Source organism: Lethenteron reissneri, chromosome 53 (assembly GCF_015708825.2).
Source record: "Lethenteron reissneri isolate LAM-NWPU_2019-01 chromosome 53, ASM1570882v1, whole genome shotgun sequence".
NCBI classification, from domain to species: Eukaryota; Metazoa; Chordata; class Hyperoartia; order Petromyzontiformes; family Petromyzontidae; genus Lethenteron; species Lethenteron reissneri.
The window spans coordinates 9,840,222-9,864,802 of NC_083831.1; the positions used below are offsets into that span (position 1 = coordinate 9,840,222).

The 24,581-nt window shown below is 43.4% G+C and overlaps 1 protein-coding gene across 1 annotated transcript; it reads left to right on the forward strand.

Annotated features, from left to right (window-relative positions):
• Nucleotides 1–561: 561 nt before the first annotated feature.
• On the forward strand, nucleotides 562–22,515 carry LOC133356384 (cofilin-2-like). The gene is made up of 4 exons (XM_061573869.1): nucleotides 562–778; nucleotides 11,976–12,283; nucleotides 15,349–15,425; nucleotides 21,353–22,515. The coding sequence occupies exons 1-4, from the start codon at nucleotides 776–778 to the stop codon at nucleotides 21,463–21,465; spliced, it is 501 nt and encodes a 166-aa protein (XP_061429853.1). The 5' UTR covers nucleotides 562–775; the 3' UTR covers nucleotides 21,466–22,515.
• The last annotated feature ends 2,066 nt before the right edge of the window (nucleotides 22,516–24,581 follow it).

The following is a 24,581-nucleotide window of genomic DNA, read 5'->3' on the forward strand; positions in this document are numbered from 1 at the left end:
ACCGAAAGGCCCTTCTGGAAGGCGCTCTTGTTGATTCTAGATTTGAAGCTTTCGTGACTGCAAGTATTCATATTCTTAGGCTTTTTCGGTAAAGTCACGTAGGTAAAAAATTAAAATTAATAAACGTCGTGATTTTTATTTTATTTTTATTTTACTTGGTTGACCCACCTCCCACCCTCCTAACGACCCCCCTTGGCAGAGCTCCACGTTAACGGTCGCGTGGTCAGGCCACGCCCTCCCGGCAGAGCGCACTTCCTTTTTTGGATGCAATGAGGGCAGCGGGACACCGGAAGACGTCTTCCGGAAGATCTAGTGTGGGTGGTGAGACGTGGGGAGGAAAAGTACGTCTCTTCCGGAAGAGGAAGATTGCTTCTTCTTCCGGAAGATGTCTGCCACCGTCGAACAAAAAAACGCGAAACGACCGCGCGCGCGCGAGCAACGGAAAGAGCCCCCACCGGTCTGGCACGTAACACGCGATCCCATTGGTTGAACGAGCTCACGTGATGGTGTCTCCGCCAATCAGAGATGTCGTTATAAAGGGTGGGGTGGGGGGGAGTTGCCTGAACCGTTCGTCTTGGTCCCACGCCCAAAGTCTCTTGCGCGCTCTCGCTCCGTCATTGTGTGGTCGCGGTCGTAGACGACGCTTATTGTTGGTGTGTAAGAGAGAGAAAGAGAAAAAAACATAACTACTTAATACAACGCGAAGTATATAGAGCGAAGATATTTAATAACACATTTTTTTAAGTACGTGTGAAGAAGAACCGCTCGAGCAAATATGGTGAGTGGTATATTCTTATTTTTTTTTTAACCCAGCCTCGGTGAGGCGACACAAAAATTGAGTTTCTTTTAAATATTTAAAATGACAAATTGATAAATCGCATGTTGTTTAAACGTCGGCTTTTCGAGCGTAAAACAAAAAATGTTACCGTAAAAAAAGAATTTGTTGGTACAGTCAAACGTCGTTTTGCCCAGAGCTATTGTCTAAGGCTCCGTCGCTTGCGTTACACAGAAACGGGACCCGTCTGTGACACAAACCAATACAATTTAAGATGTGCGGTCGAGCAATGTACGTATAATAACGCTATTGTTGAATTGGTATCTATTTTATATATAAATAATTGTAATGGGGGGTGGTTTAACTTATCGCGTGTCAGCGGATTGGAATTTGTGCATGCGCTTGCCATATTTGCCATTGTGCGACGAGAAAACGTGTTCGTCTAATTACGATCGAATGCAAAAGCCTTTGTTAAACATTATCTACGGGTTTTCTTGCGGCGTTTATACCCATATTTAAGTTTTGAGTTAAAGAAAAAGTGCCACCGTTGCATGCGAAAGACATTTTTTTGGTGTAGTTCGGTAATTATGGTTGTCGGTCTGTAGTATCTATCCCTTTGTTCGGTATTTCACATCGAATCGTTCTCACGTATTTTTAGTTACGTATTCAGATGGTGTAATTACCATGACTATTTACAACAAATTGGTAATTTTACCCGTGAAATACCACGGGCTATAAGTCGTCCCCGCCACCACCTCGCCCACCCAACTCAAATTCTTATCGCAAATATGCACAGACGCACAAGAAAACCCCACTCGGATGTCAATCTACTTTAGAGAAACATTTCCATGCCGGGTATTTTGGACCAAAGCTTCGCCAACCCACCGGCTGGGATCCGTGCTGATTTGATGAAGGGTTTAGACCAGGGGTGGGGAACGTCAGGCCCGCGGGTTGCACAAGACCCATGAAATCATTTGGTGTGGCCCTGCCAAGGCAACCGCAGGTGGGACTCGAAATTCAATAAATCTAAGAGCAAATCTGGAAAAGAAGTTGCGTGTAGCAGCAACATCATCAATACCAGCTAACATAACACACCTCACCAAAGAGAAGCAGTTCCAGCCATCGCATTAGGGGTGAGCTAATGAAATGTTTGACCAAATTTCACAGGCTAATTTTTGAAGTTGATAATTTTGTATGGCCCGCGAATGATGTTATACATACCAAAATGGCTCTTGGCAGAAAAAAAAGGTTCCTCGCCCCTGGTTTAGACGTTCCCGAGGTACGCATAGGAACTACAGTACAACAATGTACTCAAATTGTAAATCTTGTGGTTTCACGCTTCAACACACCGGTGGGCTACATCAGTGAACTATTTGTCTTTTGTCAATGTGACACTTTTTTACTGATTGGCCGTGTCGGGTGGTGGAGGGTTACGACACATTTATAAATAACGCGATCTAAACCCAAAAACGTTGATTATGAGTACAACAATGTTTTCTGCTGCCGCTGCCCTCTGCTGCCAGACGCGTAGACCATCTCCCCCAGTCCCCTCGGGCAAACGAGCCCACATCGGCAACGTATTGTTCACCGTCGTTCCCAGGTGCAACAGCATCTCCTCGGCTTTCGAGAAACTCCATTGGAACCTCATTTACCCGTATCAAAATATGATAATTGTTTTTTTACCCTTTTATCTGGCAACAAAACTGACACCTTTATTACAAGGAGTCATGTTTGCATTGACCACAATATCTACAGGTATTGTGGTCAATGCAATCTGCAGGTATTGTGGTCAATGCAAACATGACTCCTTGTAAAAAAAGGTGTCAGTTTTGTTGCCGGGTAAAAAACCAATTATAATATTTCGAGAAACTCTTCACTTGACCGGGCTTATTCAGGGCGACTTGCAGCGCTTTTTGTGACAATCTCGAGTATCGAAGGAGGACACCAAATTATTTCCACGTTACATTTTTATTTAAACCTGTTTAGTTGGCGTGGTTTGCAGATTTGGTGGTGGTGTTTTTTTTAGGGCCGCTATTATGCTCTATGCGGTGTTCACGCGTGTGCGTATTTTTTTGTATAACCACTTCTCGCTTACAGAAGTCGTTATGTCGGAATGAGCGAGCACTTTATTATGTATTTGCAAACAACCTACCCCCATTACCCAAATCTTCCACCTTCACGACTACTCCTACACCTGTTTATATTCCCCATGTACAGTGCTTATGATTTGCTCCAGGACAATCTACTTTGAACAATTAACATTTTTGCTGCCTACAATGCGTCCCCGGACGTTACATATCGATTCGGTCAATTTAACGTGGATTTTTTTTACCCCCGCCCCTTAATGGGTGAAGTAAAACTCTTGGGTCTTGCTGCTGGTATGCCACGAATCTCCTGCTATTTTGAAGAGTTTTGTTTTATTTTAAAAAAGATGAAAAATTACTGTACGCACGAATTCGCTGGCTGCTTTTCATATGTGTAACTCATCCACCCTAACGTTGTACTCGTTGAGCTTGTATATGCGGTGAATATATAAAGGTGCGTGGGCTTGGTTTACCACCCTCGCATGTAGTTACTGGCCTTGCCATACGACTAGAAACAAAGTCCATTTTATTCTAAAAGGCTGCCCGCCAGACCCCAACGGGGTAGTCATCTTCACTGGGGGGAGGGGGTCGCTCATTTTCTCTCAACTGCCTCGCAAGGCCTTGAAACGCCCTTTTCCTTCGCCGGATTTCCTTCTCTGTACCAAGGGTTTAAATAAATTCGGTCGGCACATCCCAAATTGGCTGAGGCTATCTTGCAAGTGCAGCCACGGGTTGGGGGGGACCCATCTCTAGGTAACAGTACAGTGCTTTGGTGTGTACAAGGTTTTTGTATTTCTCCCTAATGCCATTGTACGTTGTCTCGACAAAGCAGCTGTGTAATTTGACGCTGTCTAACTAAATAGTAGTGTACCACACGGAGCATTGCTTCCACTGTGCGAGCGTGTTTGTTTTCAACGAAGCTCTCTTCCCCCTTTTTACCGTGTTTAATTTATCGGCTGTGCCTGATTACATGTTATTATCTATATATTGATGGTGGGCTGTGTGTGTGCCGTCTAATAATGTGTATGCAAATTATGACCTGGAGTGGTTTGGCCAAAAACGGGGGGGGGGGGGAGAAACCTTGGCTCTGAACAAAAGGAGCTTTTCACTCCCTGCAAGAATAGAAACAGGCCACTTAGATTTTTATTTCATAGCTATGTAATTATGCATGATTTATTTGAATAATGTCTGACAAAAGCACACAAACAGGGCAGCTCACTTTTAGTAATTGCCACGGGGTCTTTAACGTGCAGCTTGCGCGGATGGGGCTTTAACAACGTCCACTGTTGATTGGACATTGTTCTGTGAAACCCCACATTCGAATGCCCTCTGTGGCGAGCGTGCAAATGTGTGATTCATTGAAAGATTTAAAACGTGGGAAAGGTGCAGCCCTGAAATGTCTTGATTTACCCACGACTCGTGGCAGGGCATCCACCAAAGAGAGCTCTTTTTGCCTCTTCCACACCAGCCAAATGTCCTCGATGTGCGCGAGTACTGTATCCGCACACTTTACTCCACCACACCCAACTTGCCGATGATGTAACCGATGTGTGTACCCCTTTCCTACAATAGACTGGTGAAGGGATTTTGAGACTTGTCCATTGTTTTCAACTGCCGTGCCCGGAGATCGAACCCTAGCGACCGCTGGATTGCAAGTCCAGTGTGATAACCATTTCACCGTGACGTTATCCACTTTTATTATTTCCCTTTATTCTAAATGTTATCGTATACCTTCGTGGTATCAAGGTGCTTGGAGAGTAATAATGTCTGCGTTTGTGGCCGTTGATTTTATGGTCTGCAGCATCATATGATGCCAACAGCAACTCCCCTGTACTTGAGATTGAAGCGAACGGCTTCGTTCAATGGTTGGTCTGTCAGCGAACTGAAAGGGACTCGCTGTTTTTTTTTAGAAAACTGTACAATCACTAAACGCAGTCTTTTTATTTAAGCAAGTGTATGTGGAAAACGTGGTCCAGTTTGTTCTTGTGTTTTTATAGTTTTACAGTCTGACGTTACATTTCGACTGGAGGCTCAACTGCCCTTACATGCCCTTTTTGTGCTATTCCCTTAGCAGAAATCCATGAGATGTGTGTTTTTATAATTACACATGTAATGGATTTACATTTTAAAATGGGCGTTCAGGCTGCACTTTAAGTTCAATAAACCTTCTGTTCAGAGCTGTCATCACTGGGCCGCTTTCAACAGGGTGGGCAGTTTAAGCCATTTGGTAATTTCTTCTGGACATTGCTGGATATTTGTGAAATGTCATTTTTAATACTGGAAAATGGATGCTTAACGCCCTCCTGTAATTGGCAAGTTTTTGCCTTGGTGTCACAAAGTCCACATTTGAACAATTTACACAACTGTCAGAAATAACTCTCATTTAACTATCCCCCCAGGTGTCATTTACAAAGAGGGTTTAATTAATGTTCAATGTGCTCTCGAACAATTCAATGAGGATAGTTTAAATACAACTGTGCCGAGCCAGGGGACCTCAAATTTAAATAGAAATCGACTGTGTTATGGTGTGCTTGAGTATTCGTGCCCACCAAGCCTTTATGTGGGACCTGCCGACTGCGTCCCCCCCACACCTTGAAAGGGCACTCAATATTGCAAGTCTGACGCATCCTGCGGAATGATAGTGTGCAGGGAACCTGGGTTTCTTTTTTACAGGGCGTTGCCTAATAGCACAAATCCGACTTCTGTATCCAGGGCCCAGGTTGATAAATGAGACGTGCACAAGTCTTTAACACCAAGGCTTCCTTGTCTATTGGCGAATCCAACAGTGACATTAGTCGAGAAATGTTATAAAACGAGCTTGCCAATAACTGACGATTTTAAATTGTATATTTTTTAGAAGACACGAACACTACTTGTATCCATATTAGTGTGCTTTTTATTGGGACTGATGAAGTGCTTTACCAATCCTGGGAAATGACCCGAGGAATAGGGGGGGAAAACGCTAAGCCATCACTTGTAAAATGCCTTGTATGAGCAGGCTATTTGTGGATGTGGATAGGGGTCTGAGGCAGGAATTGTGCAGGATTTTTTGTTGCCTTCCTGAGCACTGTACTTGGCAAAGTCCAAGCTGTAGAACATAAATGGAAGTCTGTTTTTTGTTATAAACCTAACATTCCACATGCGCCTTAATTGTTTTATTTCCCGGCTTTTACATTTGCATTGAAGTTGCCTGGAAGGGAAAAAACACACATCGACCAGATCGTCGTAATCCCCATGGGTTCGGGGAGGTACAGTGCTATTCATGCGAATGCACAATGCCATTCAGTACAGCGTGGAAAACGCTATCGCGGGCCCCGTTATGTTCGTACTGCCGACTTCACCCGTCCCCTCCCCTCCTACACTCGTTTTTTTGTCCTCAAAATGGCCTCGGAGGATGTGCACCCTTGTTCGATAATTATGTAACTCCCACCGCCGTCTTCCATTGCAGCATAGTCATGTGGGGGGGGGTGGGGCTGTTTATCCAGGCAGGCTTGGGGATGAGCTGGGGAAAATAGAAGCGAAAAACATTATCTGCATGTACTATAGAGCGGGCAATGGATTATGGATCGGCTGGTTAAGTTTGGCATGTGCATCGACGATGCAATTACAGCCTGCCATTTACAAAAACAGCATTGTGCTGCCTGCGATTTCTTTGTTCTGGAAAATGTCTAATTTCCATGCAGTAGTGCTCTTATTGGAATGGGCAAAGGGAAAGCAGATTAATTGGATGGTTGGTTGAATGGACTGACTTTAATGCAGCAGGGTTTGGATACTACACTTAACGGTTAACTATTTTTTTTACCAGGTAAGGCCCACTTAGCTCTATAGCTCTTTTTCAGAAGCGACCTGGCCATAAATGATAGCTCAACGAATTGGCTTATGTGAAAATGTATAGCAGGTAAATGCTCTAAACGTATGATGTTGTATTGCTTGCAGCCAAATAATTGTTGGCACAGCCAGCCATAAGGCAGCACGTTTTGTAGAGATATTCTGTGGCTTTTGTGCTTGGATTTTCTGAAAAATTGGCCACCCTTAAAATATGCACTGCATTGGCCTAAAATTGTCTGCAGTGGGACCCCCAGACTCAAGCTTCCCTGGCTCATGCCAAATAGTCTGCCGCATACACAATTTCAGTGTGGAGGTGCCCAGTGGTTATCGGTCCATGGTGATTCTGATAGCAATCTGACAATCCTAGCGTGAGTAATTTCCACTGCATTGCAGTGTAGCTGTTTTAAAATTGCTTTGTGGTGTGTGTATTGTGTACACTAATGCATCACAGGTCCTGCTGCGAGGCATTGCCTTTACAATTATTTTATTTAATTTTTCCAATGATTTTCCATTTGAGAGTCAATAAAACGCCTTCAAAGCAATGCTACATTTCCCTTGCTGTGGTGAAAAGTTCCTGTACTCCCTGATTGCTTTTTAGTTATTATGGTGGCATTTTATCATGTGGTGCGTGTCACAAGCATAACACGGCGTTCTTGCCATGGTGGTGAAAGTAAAGATTGGCAGATGAAGGTTATTAAGTGCTTACCTGCCATTGCATCTCAATGCACAGTATATGCAACATAGCGAACCAGACATTTGGGGGGAAATATCATTAAGAAATGTTTTTTGGGAGATGGTTGAGTGGCGTCGGACAACCCCAAGCGTGTAAACCCGTGTGAGGGTGCAGGAGACACTGAAACCCAACAACACGGCAAAAATGTTTATCATTGTGCCGAAAAGGGTTGAATGTGAGTGAGGTCAATGCCGTATAAGTGATTTTATTAAATAAATGAAAATGTAAGGATAATGCCACAACTTTTAAATCTCTTGATGGCCACTAAAGGAGAGGTGGTATGCAGTCTAAATTGAATGGTCTAGAGGATGAAATTTGAAAAATACAGGCCTCTGATAGGAATGAGTACTTCAGAGGAAATGGAAGAGTTGATAAAAATAGTGCTGAAATTGATCTGAATCTCGTTTCTGTCATCTGCCAGTTGTCCATTACCATGATGTGCTCCTACGTCATAATTAAAGTTTTCATGTTTTGGAATGACCCATTGGTCAGCATTAGGCCTGTAGCTATTATATAAATTGTCATGAATGGGGGTTGCAATTCAGCTCCACCATTGATTCCTTTTTTCTGTTATGGTGATTGTATTGGCAGCAGGGGTCAAATTGACCAATAACATGTCCAAATTAAAACATATTACGTGCAATATGTCATTCATGTAATGTGAGCATATTCTGTGATTTTTTTTTTCATTGAATCTGTATTGGTACATGTATATTTAGTATTATCCCGAATAGAAGGGTTTTTTTCTGTCATTCAGGGATTAAAGACCCCATTGGCTTTATCCGCAAGTGTGTGCTCTTGTGGTTTGTCTACCCACGTTCCAAATTTGAAAGTCACCTGCATTTAATATTTATAAAACCTCCCATGTGTAACTTTATTTTCCCAGGCATTTTGTCAAAACAGCTCGTGATTCTGTCAGCTTATTGGCTCAAGCGTATCATTTTGAATTATTAATATTTAACCCACCCCCTGATTCATTTAATTTGGAAGACTGGATTTTTTAAAGAATGGTTTTATGCTTGGCTGAATAAATATCTAATTAAAATGACAATAGGATGGAAAAATATTAGGCTTTACCCTTTCCAGCATAATGCAGCTGTTAAGATGTTCAAACACTAGATACCTATTGCAAGGCATCACGTCTGCATTAACCACACATGCTTGTGGTAAAACATGCAAACAAACATGCTTTTGTAATGTTTGCATTCTCCTTTAACGGATAGGCCTTCACCAGAGATAAATAATTATATTTTTTTACTGGCACTTTGGATGAGCAGTACTTGAGAAAAAAATTTGTGTTCCTTATTTGGAGTTTGAAAATTAATTAGCAAATTTGTTGAGGCAGTGGTTGAAATGGCCTGTGTTGGGTGGGCGTCAGACTAAACCCACGACATTTTGTGAGTTATGGGTTTTGCCTTAGGTGCAGGAATGCTACGTATCCTTGTTGGCAGTAACTTCAACCACCGTGGCGTTTTCCAATTCGCGGGCTGGGTGGGTTTGTGTGGCATTTAGCCGCAATCATTGAACCCTGCTTCGGCTACAATGGAATTGCCTGTCGTGGCTCGACGAAAATACTTAGTGGTTAAAAGACTCGTGCCAAGGTAATATGTAAAATAGAAATATTTTAAACATGAAATGCCTAAAAACCAACGATGTCTACTTCATCATAGGAGGGGGGCAGGTTTGTAAAAATTAGTAAACCATATATAAAAAGTAAGTTCATGAGTTAATATGCATAGCGAGATGGAATTGTACGTTTCAAAGCCAAGGGAAAGGCTGCTCAAGCCCACAGGGCATACTGGACCGTAAGACTGGAATGATGCACTTATTATAGATTATGACTTTAATGATCCATACCTTCAATGTTATGCTAATAGTGCATTTATATAAATGGAGCCAATAACGCTACAAATGAGACGAACATCGATAAAATACAAACGAGATGGTCAAAATAAGTTAAAGCCAATCCCGGACAAATTTGCGACCCTGAATCGTTAATCCATGAAATGACTGCGTTAATTGCTTGGTGGGCAAAAAACACATTGCAAGGGTCGCATGGGCACATGCGTCCTCTCTTTAGAATATTGACATCTTGATGTGGGGGGGAAACAGCGTTTCATATACTTGACAAAAGTCTTGCTTTGCGATGCAAATTTTACTTCTGCATTTACTGAATGGGCCCCTTGTCCTAAAAAAGGACACACTCTACTGTATATTTTTGCTGTTCCCTTCTTCGCTCCGTAGCATTACGAATTTATGTCGACCAGCCGCTTCTCACACTTTCCCTCGATTCCACACAAGAGCTAAGTGGTACCATCTGAGGTTTAAACGTTCCCTATAGCAGGTGTGGCCAATTAATGAAGGTGGCTTTTTAGACGTGGCACACAGGTATAGTTTACTTAAACTGGCTGCACTGCAAGTTCTGTTTGAGCACGCTGTAGGGTAGACGGATAATGTCTGATTTGGAGGTATGACTGGACATTTTCGTTCCTAGGTTTCAAGAATGTTTTATGTTTGTGCCAGCTTTATTTGCTTTTCGGCAGGCCGTTTAAAGTTTTTTAGACAGATGCCAGAGCCACACCTCACAGTATTCAATGGCCCAGAAGTGACACAGCCTTTTATAGCTTTCGGAGATGGTCTTACGATTTCACTACAGTGTGCCCTTTCCAGCTGTGTGGATGATTGAGGGATCACATTGTAAAAGCAGAGCTGGACTTGGATAATTTTTTCTTGAATCCAGATGAGAGCCTGGTTATTACCAGACTCACTGTAAAACCAAACTAGAACAATACCTATTTTTTGGAGCCCATGGTGACCGAACTGAAATCATCAGTTTAATCTCAGTTGAGGCAGGTTCTAGCAATGAAGCTACTAGTCTTGACAATCCGGATTCAGCGCTCTGATACAGACATGGCTTGAGGTCTGAAGAAGCCTGCTGTTGAATTGAGCCATTGTTAAGCACTGTTTACGCCTTTCCATGGCCGATGCGTGACATTTTTGAGGGCATGGACTGGAATGTGTGTAACCCAATTTGGAGGCAGTGTTGTTTTTTGAGCCAGGGATTAATGGGGAACTCGTTGACGCCCGCTCCTGAGTGTACCGTAGCGTGTCTCGGGCGCTTTACAACATCCAGATGGTGTTTTAAGGCCTGTGCACTCGTCGTGTTTCGCACTGCTGAGCGGCTGAGAACGGGCCGAGAACGTGTAGTGCATGTTTATTTGCTATTGATTTTAAGGAAGGGGGACAAAAAAAATGCAACACCTCCAGCCGCCACTATGACCACATTGTCTAAGGAAGTGTTGACTACCCGTATCCTCAAGCAGGTTGGCCTTGTGTTGCTGAGCTTTGTCGGCAAATTATTTACAGCCTCCATGGTTGTGCAGAGTGATGCAAAGCATTTCTTGCTCGGTGGGTTGTTTTACTGCAAAACGTTATTTTTGACTCGTGCTTTAAGGGCTGGGTAGCATGGCCCTCTTGTACATGGAGTGCAATGTCCACATTGAGGGACGTCTCTCTTTTGTAGCTACCCTACTGACGGTTATAATAATAATGTGGTGCGGGTGGGGCAAAGTGCCCCCCCCCCACACTAAGCTTGTTAATTAAAATTGTGTTCATACTCCATGGATTTTTCATTCTCTGTACCAGGTGGCACTGGGGACAATGCTATTGTCTCGAGTATCTGATCAAACTTGAAACTCTGGGTTCATTTTCCAGACGCCTTACTAAAAACTGAGCACTTCCCAAGCATAGCGAGTCGATGTTCTCTACCTCTGTAAACTGACCTACACATGAGTATCTTTTTGATTTTGCGTGCAATTCTTAGGCCTAGCTGTAAGGTCTGCTTTGTCAGACTCGCCAAACTCTACTAATGTCAGCAGAAGTGTGGTAAGAGTGACGTAAAGGTCTAATTTCTGGACAGTTCCACAAAGTGGCGCATTGTGCTGCTGTCTGGAGGAGAATGGGGAAATGCTTTACGCTGCCCGTATGCCGATGGCACGTTTGGGATGGTGGAAAAAATGCACACGAAGAATGTAAGCAATAAATTTGCATTGTACGGTCGAAGTAAAAAAATGCCTTTCTCAAATTGTGAAAGACAAATGTGCTTGAAAAGAGGCCTCTACAACCAGCATTCATAAATAACATCGAAGCAAATCTTCACAATTTTGCGAACCACTGACAGTTTTCAAAATCATGCCCTTTAAAGAGCTGTGCATAGTCTTTGGATTTCCATATGGCAGCAGATGACACACTAATAATCCCAGGGTTGGAATTTCAACAATGGAGTCTTTTGAGAACAATTTATTTCATGCGGCATTCTTTTTGCACTTACAGTCGATTTGTTTTGCTCCTCAAGGAAAATGATAACGGGAGTGGCAACTTGGAATGGGTGCTTCCGAGAGGACATCTCCCGAGGAGATGGAGTAATGTAATCAGTTTGTGTGCATCCGCTAGCTGAATTATTAGATTGCAGGTTTGTGTGAAGTGGCGGTAGGTTGAGGGGGAGGCCTAAATCTATCGGTGGATTAACCTGTGGCTATATGACAATTTCTTGCAGGCTTCGGGAGTGCTTGTATCCGACGACGTCGTCCAGATCTTTAACAACATGAAGGTGCGCAAGTCGTCGACACCCGAGGAGGTTAAGAAGAGGAAGAAGGCGGTGCTCTTCTGCATCAGCCCGGACATGCGGAACATTATCGCCGAGGAAGGCAAGGAGATCCTGGTGGGTGACGTTGGCGAGACTGTGAAGGACCCCTACGACACCTTCGTCAAGCTGCTGCCCAAGGATGACTGCCGCTACGCGCTCTACGATGCCACCTACGAGACGCGCGAGACCAAGAAGGAGGACCTGGTTTTCATCTTTTGGTTAGTCCCAGATTGGGCTTTGCCCTTTATTGTTCTCGCTTTCTCTCTCACGGGGCAGTGTATTACTGAGATTGGCTCCTCTGCTCCTGAGGTGGTTGTCTGGCTTGACCGCCGCCTGAATGTGAGATAGTAGTTGTTGCTCTGCATCTACATTTAGCCATATAAAAGAAGAAGATGCGCAGAGTTACAACCTGTAATGGTTTTCTCATGATTACTCTATTTTTTGAGGTACCTGTCCTGTGAAATCTGTAAATTCATTGTCTTGAGTGGCACATTTAATCGTTCTCCCCTCTTCCAGTATTTTCAGAGATTCCGATGTGTCCTGGTTCTTTTGTACCTCCCCAATGGCTCTACCCTAGTCATTGGTGATTGTCTGTCCTGTTATTTCAAACCCCGACAAATTGTGTTTTTAATTTTCTCTCGTTATTGTCTTTGCCCTGTTGGTCGTCTTGTGTGGTTCACTCGTTTGTCTTGGTCCTAGATTGTTTCCTCGGTCCTCGTTTCATCAAAGGTTTTTTTTTTTACCACTGCCCTGGCTTTTAGTCTACAGTTTACTTTGTATTATCATTGTTTTGTGCTTGTCTTCCCAAATGTTGTCTTCCCAAATGTTGTGGTCCACTGGTCTCTTAGTAATAACTAAGGGACCAGTGTACCACAACATTTTTTTAAAGAAGACTAGGATGACGGCATGGATTAGAAACTGCATATAACAATTTTATCTCTGGCGTTTTTCATTTTTTTCAACTTATTGTCACGATTAACAGTCCGAATCTAATTCAAGAATCAATTAACTGCCATTGTGGTAAGTGCAAAATCAATGGTGGCTTCAGGGTTTATTTTAAAGACATCCAGACAACAGATGTGAGTTAAAAATAGATTCTTACTCGCCATCAAGTGCATGAGTGTTAATCCTGAGTTGGTCTTAATCATTGTGGTGATTCATCCATAGTTTCTTGGTGTACTAATTATCTGTCATTGATTTTCTTGAAGACTTATAACACCCTGGTGTCTTTTCAGATTAAAATTTTACTTGTGCCATCATTAACCGTAAGGTATCCATCCCAGGTGTATAATCTACATTGTAGTGTTTGGGTGACAGTCGGGATGCAGTTGCAGCGGGCACATTGGAGCTGGACACACTGGGGCTGTTTCCGCTCTCGGATGGGGGATGTACATTTATCTCAAGGCTGGGGTCTTGCTGTCGTTAGCGCCTTTCTGTAACGCTACCCGAGACTGCTGTCAGCTTAGCCGTCCATTGTAATGTTGCTGAAAAGACTGCTCGGGACACAGTTGTATGACTCACACGTGGAAAACGTGAAACCTAATCTTTAGTCGCAGGGCATAGTAATAATAAAATGGCTGCTTTTCCGCACACTAGCTCAACTGGGGTGGATGCATGTGCATCCTGTTGCCATTGGTTAAGCTTCTGCGGCATTTGACAAGAAATTATTTTAAGTACCGTGACCTTTTATTGCGAGGCAGAAGACTTTGGAGTCATTTCAGGTGGACACATTGGTGCAAGGTTGTCCTGTCGCCACTTTTTTGAGTCATAATTTTACTGCTTGGCAGTATTTGTTGACAACGCCACACTGACACTAATGGTGTGCGCTTGACTACTTATTAGCCGTGACTTAGTCCTGTTTAGCGTATTGCGTTCGAGGCCCAGCAAACCGTGCTCGTCAGTTTTGTCCTTAAGAGCGACTGCAAGCATTAAGGTGGGAAGATGCTAGCTACACGGTTAACACTGTCTTCTTTGGGTTTGCTTTTGAGGTCTGGTGGTGTCATTGTAGGGATGGAGGGATAGTTCCTCATGGTTGTATTCACAATGTGCATATATTGCGCTACGTTGATGGTCGCGCGCACGCCTCTCCTTAGGTGAAAGTCGAATTGGGCCGACGACGTGATTGGCCGAATTAAGTATTTCATTTATCTTTACCTTTGTTTGACTGCAGCCACAGCCTTGGAGGCCACCCTTAAAACAAATGTTGTCTTTAAAAAATAAAATGTTCTGCTATTTTACTTAGTTCACTTGCGTAGTGCTTGCATCAACACAGTTCACCATATATAAACAAAACCTATCGCACTATGGTGAATGCCAATTGTCGATTACTTGCAGTGAAAGGAATTCACTGGCTGATCTCTGCCTCACTCGGATCTGCCAGCCGCCATTTTAAACTATTACCTCACTGCTGCCATCTGTTGGAAATTAGTAAAACTAACATTGAACTTATGGGAATGTTAAACTGTTCTCGCACCACAGTTCTTATCTGAAGATGCAACACTTAATATACATAATGTAGGAGGGATTGCTTTTTTGTATGACGATTGTGCAGAAAATTGGCATGTGCACATGACTTCACCATCGGGTTGAGCTTACTGGTGCTGCGTTTAGACTGTTGATGTCCAGTAGAGACTTGCATGGTTACTGAAAGGTAGTTTTTTTGTTCTTGAAGTTGTTTAATAAAGATAATTGTTTAACGACACATTTACAGTTATTTACTTAATTATCCTTATGAGCCAATCTAGATTAATCGCCTTCAACTAAACTTGTAAGATGCCGGGGAAGAAATAAGAACTAACACTTGTGCGATTTATATTCTGTGGTGTCTCTTGAAGAGGGACACTGCTAAACATATATTTCATTATGCAGATAACACAGAGGCTATGTTTATTGGACTTAGGCATTTGTTTGAGGCTGAGTTGCTTTGAAGCCCACTATAATTGTCACCGAAGTAGTACCTTGAAACATGGAATCGTATGGCGTTGCTGTTGGACTCGTCAAAGATTTATTCAAAATAACAGTTTAGGCTCCAGAGTTAAATTTAGGAAAGTCTCTAGAAATCTCGTGAGTAGCATGGAATCAAGCCCCAAAGTGCATGCGCACCAGTTATAAAAGCGAGCTCGCTTTCCTTAAATGTTGACTGTAGTAAGGTTACAGTGGCCCAGATTTTTCAAAACCTTGTCTGGCATATACATGGCTTAGGGGGTAAAGATGGTGATAATCACAATTCCTGATAATTTTTTTCCCACCGATCTTTCATCGTTTTTTTTTATTTCTGCCGCAGGGCTCCTGATGGGGCTCCGCTCAAGAGCAAAATGGTCTACGCCAGCTCCAAAGAAGCCATCAAGAAGAAGTTTACAGGTAACGTACATGAGCAGACGACTGCACTCGCCACCAGACTTTCATTGTGCATTGAACAAAATGGATATCCATGTTGACCAGATATTAATGGCTTCCAATTGTTGTGCGTGCACTCGTGTGAGCTGTAGAGAAAAGATTGGGTGTTTGTTGTAAATGGGTGTGAAATAATTTCTCTTAGGGTAATGTATGCAGCTAGAGGATTTAAATCCAGCATCTAAGTGGTGCTGGCTCTATCTCTGACCTCTAATCTATCCATCCACTTCCGACTTGTACGAATTTTAAATACCAGGGACATTTAGTAATGTTAAGACCCTTCAGTAACACATGTTCTTTTGATAAGCTTATGTTTCGGTGATGTACATAGCAAGAACAATAGTTGCAAGAGTAATAAGTTAATGCAAAAGGCTTTAGCCGAAAGAGATGAGCGTGGATTGTGTAACCATTCCCATCGCCATTTGATCTCTAAAAGTCAGTTTCGAGTAAAAATATAAATAAATACTTTTCAGCATACAAGGAATGTGAAACTGAAATGTGTAATAAATAATATGCGTTGCCTAGAGAAAGGACTGGCATCTTGCCCTCGTCAGAGCCTAATACGTTCTCGGTATGAAAATCGAAACTCCTTCGACGTCAAACCCCCCCCCTCCCACCAGTTCACGATAGATTTCCATCTTTGCATGCACATGTAGTGGAATGCCACACTCTTATTTCCATGTGATGTTGACATGTATTTGAATGGGTGGCACTGGTAAGAGCACTCCATTTGCCATCATAAGTTTGCAAATTAATATCGTGGTTCGAATTCAGCCAAGACCGTCATCCTTCCATGGTGTAACATATTCCCTTGTTATTCGCGGGTGATACGTTCCGGAGATGCTCATGAAATAGCAAATTTCGCAGATAACGTTTATTGGCCGACGAATGTCATACATGCCAATTCTGCAGATGACTTCTCCTAAAGCTTAGAAGTTATCTCTGTCGATCTCATCTCTTTATCTCATACTTCATTTCATCACATTCTCTCCTTATAACCATTTGTGTTTACTTGTAAATGTGAGAATGAAGACATTTTAAATTAGAGATGTGTTATTGTCTCGGTACACGCATAACTTCACCATTTGAGGAGCAACCCTAAGGGAAATAACGTTGAACCACGCAGTGTTTGATTGAGGTCTTCGAGATGGAATGACTTAGCCTGGTGTTGATGAGTTGATTTTTGTCTGCCTTACAGTCGTTTGACAGGTCACTAGCGGTGGAGTAAAGTGTAGTCACCCTCCTCCGTGTGAAAGTGTATGCCACATGCTGTTCAGAAGGGCTCTCCAGAGCTCTCTAGTGGAGGCCTCTGCTAACAGTGACATGCGCAAGCAATTGCAGACTTTGCACCTTAACCTTTGTCATTACATCGACGAACTTTAAGAACGCTATTCTGTCTGATATGGGCATCGAGATTTGAGCCCAGGTGTTAACTACTGATCTTTTCTGCCTTGTTGGTTTTCACGAGTTCACGCCACCGCATAGAGGGGGGGGGGGGCATTTGCGTGCGTCTGCAATCATAAACTGGGAATTCCACTAAAGCCCGTGGACATTCTTGCCACAAGAGCTGGCCATTATGTGCCTTTCACTGCCAAAGTTAGACTCACGTTTGTTGCACAGGCTGTGCTTTCAAGAAGGGTTCTTTTTAAGTCGTGGCTCTGCTGGGACCACCGAGCATTCCTGTCGCGGCGTCGAGCCGAATAAGAAAAGACGGCATGGCATGGCAACCGCTCGGTGGATTACCCTAAAATGGGCCGTGTTTGAAACACAAGCTCGTCTGTAAATAACAAGGCCCCGCAGTGCTCTGGAATGTCTCGCTACTGATTTGCTCGGTGAGCAAATGGAACTACACAAACGAGGCTCGCATTTTGTGCCCGGGTTGTATGGTTTTTTCAAGTGAATAAAAGCATTCAGCGTGTCTTGACTCTGATTTTTACAGTTCTGCACGCTGCGCGCGTGAAGCTTGCCCAAGTGTGTTGGCAGCTTAAAAAAAAAAGCCATGTTTCAAAAAGTGCAGCATTTAGGGAGCCGTGCCTGTTTGTCGTGTCGAGCTGTTTGATATCTGAGGAAGTAAAATCCGTTCTGGCTGTTTGGGAATGATACGGTCATGTCTTGCTGTAGGCGTTTTGTGCTCGTCTAGCTCCCATACCTTTTTTTCCTGCGAGTTCACCAACCTTGGTTGCGCTTGGGATGTTTTCGATGCATGGGCAACATCAGAGGGGGAGGTCTCTTGTATCCTGGCTGTTCTGCCTTCAGCTGCGATCGCTGAGAAACACCACGAACTGACGATTCGACCAAAAAATTCGGACAGGTTATTTTTCATAATATAGGTTTTTGGGTCAGATCGCCTTATTTATAAATGTGTCGTAACCCTCCACCACCCGACATGGCCAAACAGTAAAAATGTCACGTTTTTCAAAAGATAAAATAATTCACTACTTTAGCCTACCGGTGTGAGAGAATCAACAGCATTTTAAAATTTGAGTACGACGTTTCGCTGATAATTACAATCAGGTTATTTTTGCACATTCTTCCCATGACCTAAGCTACGTGGGGTTTTCTGTTTGATACATTATTAAAATGTGTCGCCTGAATTGTCTTGCCACCGGGGGACCTATTCCGCAGGCATCCCATCAAATCTCTCCCCTGGCTTCCTGCAAACAAAACGCGCCGATTTAAAATAAGCTGCCTACGTACCCAGCTGTGTTTTTTGATTTTCGAATTGCGGTCGGGAAGCCTGAGGCCGTCTGAAATGGTTCCTTGCATAGGCACTCTTTGTAGAATATTACTGAGATTTACCAGCGCACACCCAAAGCAATGGCTTTGTTTTGCCTTTTTTTACCATGATTTTGCATAGTCTGCTCGACGCTTTCTCCCGGTCTGTTAATTGACCAGCAGGCGTACAAACAATCCACAGATGTTGTCTCCTCGCTCTGAGGTAGGGTGTCGTAATTGGTTCTGGTTGATATCCAGACCTATAATTATTTGAGGTTGATATTAAACAAAACCATTTAACCAGTTGGGGATCGCTTCAGTTTTAGCTATGTCCAGTATTTCACACGTCTGCATGTGAAAGAGCCACATTAGCATGTAATTTAATTTCACGCTGGGCACAGTGGTCACGTGACATTCCCCGTGAGGGTCGTGGCACAGTTAACGCTGTTGGGTGAGTCTCCGCATGCGCACCTCTGCAATGTCTGTCTGACTAGCTAGCCTATTATCTGCCTCTCCTTACCTGTACATATCTCATCAATTGTGTTTTTCTCCTGTTTAACGAGTCCATCTTTTCGCTTGCCTGTCTCTCAAATTCACCACATTTATATCCCTTGGCCACATCTCTCTATCCACTCCACCTGCCCTCTTATTTGCATCTCTCTTCTAAGGCTTAACTGTATTTTTCGCCTCCGATGTCATCTTGTTTGCATGTATGATGTGTCTCGTTAGTCTCCCATCTGTTGGCTTCTATCATCGTCTTATTACCACCGATGAATTCCTGTCCTTATTTAAGACTTACTAGTCAGCTTCTACTCCAACCTGATACCATAGTTCCAGTAGATCTTTCGTATTGAGCCAAATTTCTTATTTGGAGCATTCCTAACTGTTGAGTTCAGCCCAGCGTTTAAATTGCGCTCGTGACGTGTTTTTAAAAGTCTCACTCGTGTTAGAGTGGGGAGATTTGGCCTCTGGAAGGACTTGATTTTGTCCACAAGGATCAGCAGTCGCAAGACCACTTTTGTTCGTCTCTAAATTTGCACACGAATGAGTTCTAACTTTGCATGTGAATGGAGCTCAACTGGCCTCAATTCGGGCTGCATTCTGCCGAGCACTGCGTGGTGCATCGTGATGGTGCGTGTTCTGTGTCTCCTCCAGTGTGGGAGACGTGGAATTGGGAAGATGTAATGGAATTGTTGAAGTCCTCAAAAGCTTTTAGCCGGCCGCTAGGTTGCGAATGACAATCCAATCTTGGTTGGGGTTTGACTCGACGCATCATTGCTCCGGCGTGGATGAAATAAGTACAGTTGTACTTTTTGGGTCAAATTTTTTCTCCCGTAGAAATGCAGAATTTCCAGCATTGGCTCGGTTGTAACAGGAGATGAGTGCCCTGCCTGATTACTCATTTGAGCAGGAAATCACTTTGACACTTCGACTTCTGAAAGCCCTCTGGCTGGGGTCTTGAGAACTCTGATTTGGTGGTTCTGGAATGCAATGTGACGTCACGCTACTTAGGGTGGTACTTGTCAGCAGATCGTTATTTGGCACTTGAGGTTATTAGCGGAGTTTCTGCCATAGTGTAATACATTCTTAAATACAGTGTATCATATGTGCCTCCGATTCAAGCTCGATCTGCTTTCCCTCTGCCCATCAACAAAAACTGTCTTTGCTAATGTTTAAAGCAGTGTTTCTTAAGAGCAGAGTGGAAAAGACAGAAGGTTTTTTTTATTTTGGTGGAAAGTGGGATTTTAAACGTTGGCTTGCACTAAATCTGAAAAAGAAAAACATTTAGATTTGTTGTTTTTTCCACTAGCAACTGCTGTTCAAGGTACCAAAAATCCTTCATGGAAATATTTGAAGACATCACGTGAAAAAAAAAAATAATGCAAAGGAAATGTGTAGTTTGTCCATGCCACTGTCCATTGGTCACTTAGTTCATCTAAACAATTATCACTAACAATTAGCGTTTAGCAATACGAATTGTTAAGCTTAAGTGACCTGTGGATAGCATGGACCTAAGAAACAAGTTTTTACCAAGGTACATGATATACATTACGAATTGAAATATCCTGATTGAGTTGTTCATGAAGTGAGTGACATTTGGAATGTCAGTACCTTAGGCCACATCAGTCGGACAAGCTCAGGCTAGAGCCACTTAGGATCTGTACAACACATTTTTGTCTTTTCAAAATTGGCTTTTACAGTTAATTTTTGGTCTTTTGGATTGCGAGTTTTTTTCATTTATAGTGCGTTAGTTGCACAAAACGGTTAACAAGGATTTGGGTTCTCATTTGACTCTAGAATCTATGATGAAAGAAGCTGAAATCATCTCGATGGATATCCCCATCATGTTGACGAAAGTGTTTCCATGTTAAGCCATACTTGCATTTGGTATTTTCACGTAAAAACAACAGTCTGCGCCGCAATGCTTTAGGGCACGCAGCCTCGTCTAACCACACAAATAAACAAGCATGTGAAAGGTGCATGGCATTTTAATGGATTATAACTTACAGCTGTAAATTTGGATGGTGGAAACTCCATCGGAGTGCCCATTTAAGAAATGAAGAGTGCTCATTATCATCTCTGGGTTTGATAAAATATATGCCGTCAACATTCGACGCCCTATGAATAGATTGGTCCCCACTGTAGGGAGATGGAATTCTTACCAGTGGCTCACAGCCAGCCAAATTGAGATACAGCCAACAACACCACACTCATTGAGCTGCTTTGAGCATGGAGACTCTTGCTTTTTTTCATTTCACACATCCTGTCTTGGTCTTTTTAAAAGGGTATTGTGTGTTCTTTTATAATTCTAAGTTGGGTTTTCAACTTGGCATGTGTTATTTGATTGCTTCATTGTGTCAGCCCAAGTGCTGTGTTCCTGGCAGGTTATCTGTAACCAGTGGATTGACATTTGGCATTACATTTTCTGTTCATTTTGATGCCGTCCCTCTTACCATTCTCACATCTGCTTCCACATCTCCTATTCCATTCAAGACAACCCCACTGTTGCCTATTCACGACCACCACCCTTGCCACGGATTTTATGCAGTTACGCCAACATCGCTCAACTGACGATACCAATAACACAGATACGGGTGCTTTCACGATTCGCGTCCGTTGCTCATCGTCGCGCGTGCGTCTCCCCTTTTTGTGTTTCTCGTCCCATCCCGTGTCTTCAGGCATCAAGCACGAGTGGCAAGTGAACGGCTTGGACGACATTCAAGATCGGTTAACTCTTGCCGAGAAGCTGGGAGGCTCTACTGTAATCTCCCTGGAGGGCAAGCCCATTTAAAACGTGGCCACCACGAGCCTGCCCAAATGCCGCTGTCTCTCCCCCCCCATCACCCACCCATCCACCAACCACCTTGCCTCCTTCCCCCTACCCCTTTCATTTTGTCGTTTAGACCCCCACATTGCAGTGATAGCGGGGGGGGCCGGGAGAGGAAATTAAATGATAAACTCACACACACGATAACAAAATCCTGAAAAAGTACTTAAAATGTAATTGTGCAAAAAATGTATCTTGGTTTCTTGAGTTGGTCACCATCGCAATTCTTTTGGGACCCTATTGTGTTTCATTTACGTTCCGGTGTTTGATACGATGACGAAAAACCTTTTTTTTTACTCGACATGCCTAATTGCCTGTCGCTAAAAATCATCATAGCCAATCGTGTTAAAACATTCCGTTTAGTCACCAAATTTAATCGCCGAGAATCTGTTTTCTATGCCATTTGCAAAAAATAACAATTGAATTATTTTCCTTTTTTTAATGTTCAGTTTATATAAATGTGGTGTAACACTTTCACTTACGTCTTATCAGTTGCACGTATTCTTAGTGAAGACCCGGTTGTCAACAAACGATCCCTCATGCATCGTCAAACCCTTGAACATTTTACACAACGAGTTTGTTTTGCAATTGTCCGGTTTCCTTTGCGGGTCACCCATGTGGGAGTGATGAAGATACATTTTTGACCAGTCATCGATAAAATCTTCCACTGGGAGTGACTTGGGCATGACTGACAATTGGGACTTATTAAAGGAACCAACTTCACGCACGCTTTTGTAATACACTTACGCAGGTTAAGATTGTTTTTGTTTTTTTCAAACGGTCTTGCGCCAATGGTAGTTCTGTGTACATTTTATTGTTTTCACAGCCCTAGAAGCTCATCGATCACGTGTTAACCTCTTGGAAGTGTGGTAGATTGCTAGCGTTGGTGTGTAGGAATTTAATGGTGTTGATCTGGGGAAGCCTGTGCAAGTCCATCCTATGGCACAATCAATGTGGCCATCGTGTGTTGACTCCTTTTTCTCATTCTTACCAATAAAGATAAAAGTGGCAAGATTCTGTGTGTGGTTCGTGCTCTCTGCTTTTGCCTCGAGTGGAGGTGCTTGGAGTAATTTAGTCTGTTGGCCACAAAACCCAACAAAGGTGAAACACGCCTGTGTGTCGGGCTTTCTGTCCTCTTCACTGGGATCCCGGACCCCTGAAGAACCCCTGGGTAAGTTCCACCTTTCCCGGCAGAAGTTGAGGGTGGATGAAGGGGTAACCATTTACAGGTAGGAACAACAGTTCCACACTGCCCACCAGGGATTATTTGTCTGTCGTGCATAGTCCCCTCCCAAACATGTACGTTCTAGGATTGGTCGAAGTGTGTCACGTGACTGCGAGCCAGCAGCCAACCAGAGGTGCGCCCCTCCCAAACATGTAAGCTCCCGGATTAGTTAAACCAAGTTCCTACCTGCCCACTCCGAAGGAACGTGTTTTGATGCAAGTAAAAGCATTGCATATAAATACCAGGGTGGCCAATCTGCATCTTGTGTGCCACGTTAAAAGGATGGCTTGACAAATACAGCTTGTCACTTTGGAACCAGACATGACCACTCCCAGGATGCTTCTCGAGATTTCTAAATTCAAACATTCCTTTTGATCACCCCCACACTTTCTGTGTCATGTTTGATGCTCTTAGGAAATTGGAGCAACCCTGATATGGATGTGAAAAAAGGTTGGTTTTTTAAATTTTGTTCAACAATGTTTGGAAATGCTGGCTGCTGCTCGTATAGTTTTGAAGAAATATGAAAAATTAAAGTGAAAAAAAAATTGCATACAACCTAAAAGGCTTCGTTTTTCCATCTTCGGAATATCTCCTGTCTCTGCTTCAGATGCAAAAAAGCTGGGTCATGCCTTCAACTCATCTCGCATCGACTTTCAATGTCTTACTGGCGTGGCTAAAAAGGTGCTCATCAATTTTCAGCACGTTCAGAATGCGGCTACTGTGGTGTTGAACCTCTGCAGGACGGCGGCACCGTAAGGGATATAATTTCTTCAATATGAATCGAGCCAAATTTGCAGCTCCGCTCTAAATCCCGACCTTTTAATAATCCATGGATATAGCTGGATCAATCGAGGATCTCAAATCACTATAGGGCAGCAACAGCGGACACTCCGAACGAACATAATTATATTACACTTTAATACATTCATTTACTAAACGAAATACAAATTTCATAAGCGCAAGTGTCTAAATAGATTTTTAGACTTAAAATTTTCACAGACATGAGATTCTGATATCTCGTGGAAGAGCATTCCACAGCCTAGGGGGAGAGGGGCTACACGGGAAACTAATCTCAGGTCGCCCATAGACCGGAGCTCCTACCTGGGAATGCAAAGATCTGCATCCCCACCTTGAGACACGAGTGCAGCATGTCAACGGTGTCGGCTGGGCCAAGATGAGCCTCCATGGTGAGGGAGCGAGAAAGCACCTCCCCCCCCCCTCCCCCGCTTGAGGATATTTGGGGCCGTTCATAAATGACGTCACGCGATTTTGGACGATGTTTCACCCCCCCCCCCACCTCGTCACACGGCATTACAAAAAGTCAGGCCCCCCCCCCCCCTCAAATATGACGTCGCAAAGCTCCCCCCACAAAAATACAACATGCTTCAAATCGCTTTAAACTATTGTCATTATAGTGCGTATTTAATGTGGCGCTGCACTCTGATGTTGTAGGAGAAAACTATGAAGTAGAACGTGTTGTCTATATTTATTTAAAGTTGCGCATTTTGATGTGACATCACATTTCTCACCCCCCCTCGTCACACATCGTCACAAATGTCTGACCTCCCCCCCCCATAGGTGCGTGACGTCATTTATGGACGACCCCTTTGGCCTACTCTTCTATGCGGGTTAGGCACGCGCTGCCTGCCAATGCGCTAATTGGTTGTACCCATTATCCATACAGCTGGGTGGACAGGCGGGGTGTTTAATCAACGTGGTCCTCATTCAATGCTGGGAGATGGAACCGTAGACCTCTGGATTGCAAATCCAGTGTGCTCCAACATTAACAACACGGCTGCATTCCACGCAGCAGCAGAAGACTCCACGTAAAATTGCAAGACACGGAGGCGTCGCG